At 24.4% G+C, this 2675-nt stretch overlaps 1 protein-coding gene across 1 annotated transcript; it reads left to right on the plus strand.

Moving 5' to 3' along the window:
* The first annotated feature begins 303 nt into the window (after positions 1 to 303).
* LOC124432439 lies at positions 304 to 2436 on the plus strand. The gene is made up of 2 exons (XM_046981413.1): positions 304 to 365; positions 1853 to 2436. Exons 1-2 carry the CDS (start codon positions 327 to 329, stop codon positions 2336 to 2338), a joined length of 525 nt encoding a protein of 174 aa, XP_046837369.1. The 5' UTR covers positions 304 to 326; the 3' UTR covers positions 2339 to 2436.
* Positions 2437 to 2675: the final 239 nt, after the last annotated feature.

The following is a 2675-nucleotide window of genomic DNA, read 5'->3' on the forward strand; positions in this document are numbered from 1 at the left end:
AGGCACAATAATTAATTATTCTAATAAAATTATTATAATTATGAAAACAATTTCAAATATTACTTTCAGGAAATTTATTTATTTATTATTATATACATTATATGTATTATACAAGGTGTTTCATAACATGTGGGATCTACTTTATTGATGGGCGAGATATATTAAAATAATGAAGAAAATTTATAAACACGTATGTCCCATTTAACCAATCACCATGTTTTCGAATTGAAATTATTTGAAGAATAAAAATACAATAGCAGAAGTATATAATAGTAGAAAATATGGGATGACATGACAATTTGAATAATAATTACTTTATCCGTATCATGTTTTGTTACCGTCAACTGTTATCTGAGGAAATCTACGTAAGTTTAATCTGTTAATCTAATATCAAAAAAAAAAAAAAATGAAATAAAAGGATATGAATCACATACAAAGTAATATCCGCAGCCAATACAACATCGATAATTTCATCCTCATCATCTTAAGTGCTTTTATTTTTATGACTTTAGACCATTCATAGATACAGTGTGAGTGTATGTATAAATTCTAAGAACAATTATAAACCATTGGTTATTTAATATCTATTATACATTATATACTTATCTATCAAAAGAATAATAATCTTAAACTTTCGTCCGCTACTGCGGACATGATTAAACAAAAAAAAAGAATAGATATTTATTTACGTTGACTAATTTTTCAACAAATTTTGGTAAATCAGAGACAAATATCGAAAACTTATAAATAATATACTAAAAATAACTTGAGTCTATGGTAAAATTTTCTGCAATAGTACACGTTTCATAACAAAATTATTAACAATTGGGTTAATCTATTCCCTATAAGTAATCAATTATGGTCTCTCCTAATGAACATTATGAGAATTGACAATTCCATTTCCGGTCTGGAATCCAACTTCGTTGGTAAATAATATAGAGTGTGACAGAAAATAAACGTATCATTGATAGACATTTGCATAGATGGATCATGTTTGTTTATCTGAACTTTATTTTTGATCGATGAAGTGGATACATATATTAAAAAACACCATGTATTTACTTACATATCCGTAGATCTATATTTATATATATACATATATATGTATATATGTATTTTAGAAATATATATGTGTGTGTGATGTATATTAGTGATATATTATACAAGAATATTTTTATACGTATATTTATATATAAGAAATAATTAATTTAATTAAAATCGTTAAACAATTTTGTTCTTTTAGAGTAGAAAAAAATTCAATTATAATTCCACTGGAAAATAAAATTTGATTGTGTGATTATTATTTGATTTTCAAACATTTATTATTAATATTAATAAGATTCTTTTTTATTATTATTACAGACACTCGATTTAACCAAAAGCAATGAAATCATTGATATTAGTCGATAATTGCAAAAAAATTTATGTTCCTTTAATAACATTCAATTAATTTTCAATTTTATTATAAAATTTTAAAACAAACCTAATTTTTATTATTATTTCAAACTGTCGATTTAATCGAAGTGATCATTAATATTACATTAAATAAATTCATTTTCGCCTATTGTTACAAAAAAATAAATTTGTCGTTCTTCCAATATTTTTCAATTTTTTATCATAAATGTTGATAAATTTTTTTTTTTTTTTTTTTTTTTTTTTTTATTATTATTATTTTTACACGCAATTAATTTAACTGTAGCAATGAAATCATTGGTATCACGAAAAATAATTTTTTTTGTTCAGGTTTAAGAAGAATTATGGTATAATTATAAGAAAAAAGAAAATTATTAAATAGTATTCGATTATTTAACATAAATATTAATAAGTATATTCTTTTTGTTTATTATTACAGACACTCGATCTAAACGAAGCAATGAAATCGTTACGATGGAACAGACGATTATTGAAATATCTTGGAATATGGCCCCTCGAGATCTATGATCCACTTTTCCTCATTATTTTTATTTATCTTTTCCTCCATTGTTCTTTGACATTTGCCGATTTAATTTATTATAATCATAAAAGCGATCTCGCCGAAATTGTCGTAAATTTTACCGAAAACGTTTTATTCATAATGACACTCACAAAAATAACGATCTGCAGGATGAATAGAAAATCGTTAGGACAACTGCTCGTAGAAATTGAAAACAGTTTCGTCGTTGATGATTACAATACATTGGAGAAAAAATTTATTTTTATGAAATATACTAAATTGGCAAAATATTATTTTTTAATTGCACTTACATCGATGGCCATTGCCATTGGATTATATTACATCGCCGGGATGATACCGAACGTAAAAATCGGTAAACGATTCGATTCATTTCATAAGAAATAATTTTATTAATGAAAGTATGTATATGTTGTATATATATATACTTACATGCAACAATATAGGTTCAGAATATTTGAGCCGTTTATTTTGAAAGTGGCCTAAGTCCATTTATCTTCAAATCGAGATATTTAAGGGTTTGCGTTTCAATGAATGTAAAAATATACGTATAGGATACCAATGAGTCATATTACTTAAGTTTATCTAAGGGTGTTCAATTTATAGTTCCTATTAAAATAATGACAATTATTAAGTGAATAATATGCGTTTTCTTATCAAGAATGGAGTTAGGCCACTTTCAAAATTAACAATCAGATTCATTATAAAATTTGAAGGTGCTCAA

The sequence above is a fragment of the Vespa crabro genome, chromosome 25 (assembly GCF_910589235.1).
Source record: "Vespa crabro chromosome 25, iyVesCrab1.2, whole genome shotgun sequence".
Taxonomy (NCBI): Eukaryota; Metazoa; Arthropoda; class Insecta; order Hymenoptera; family Vespidae; genus Vespa; species Vespa crabro.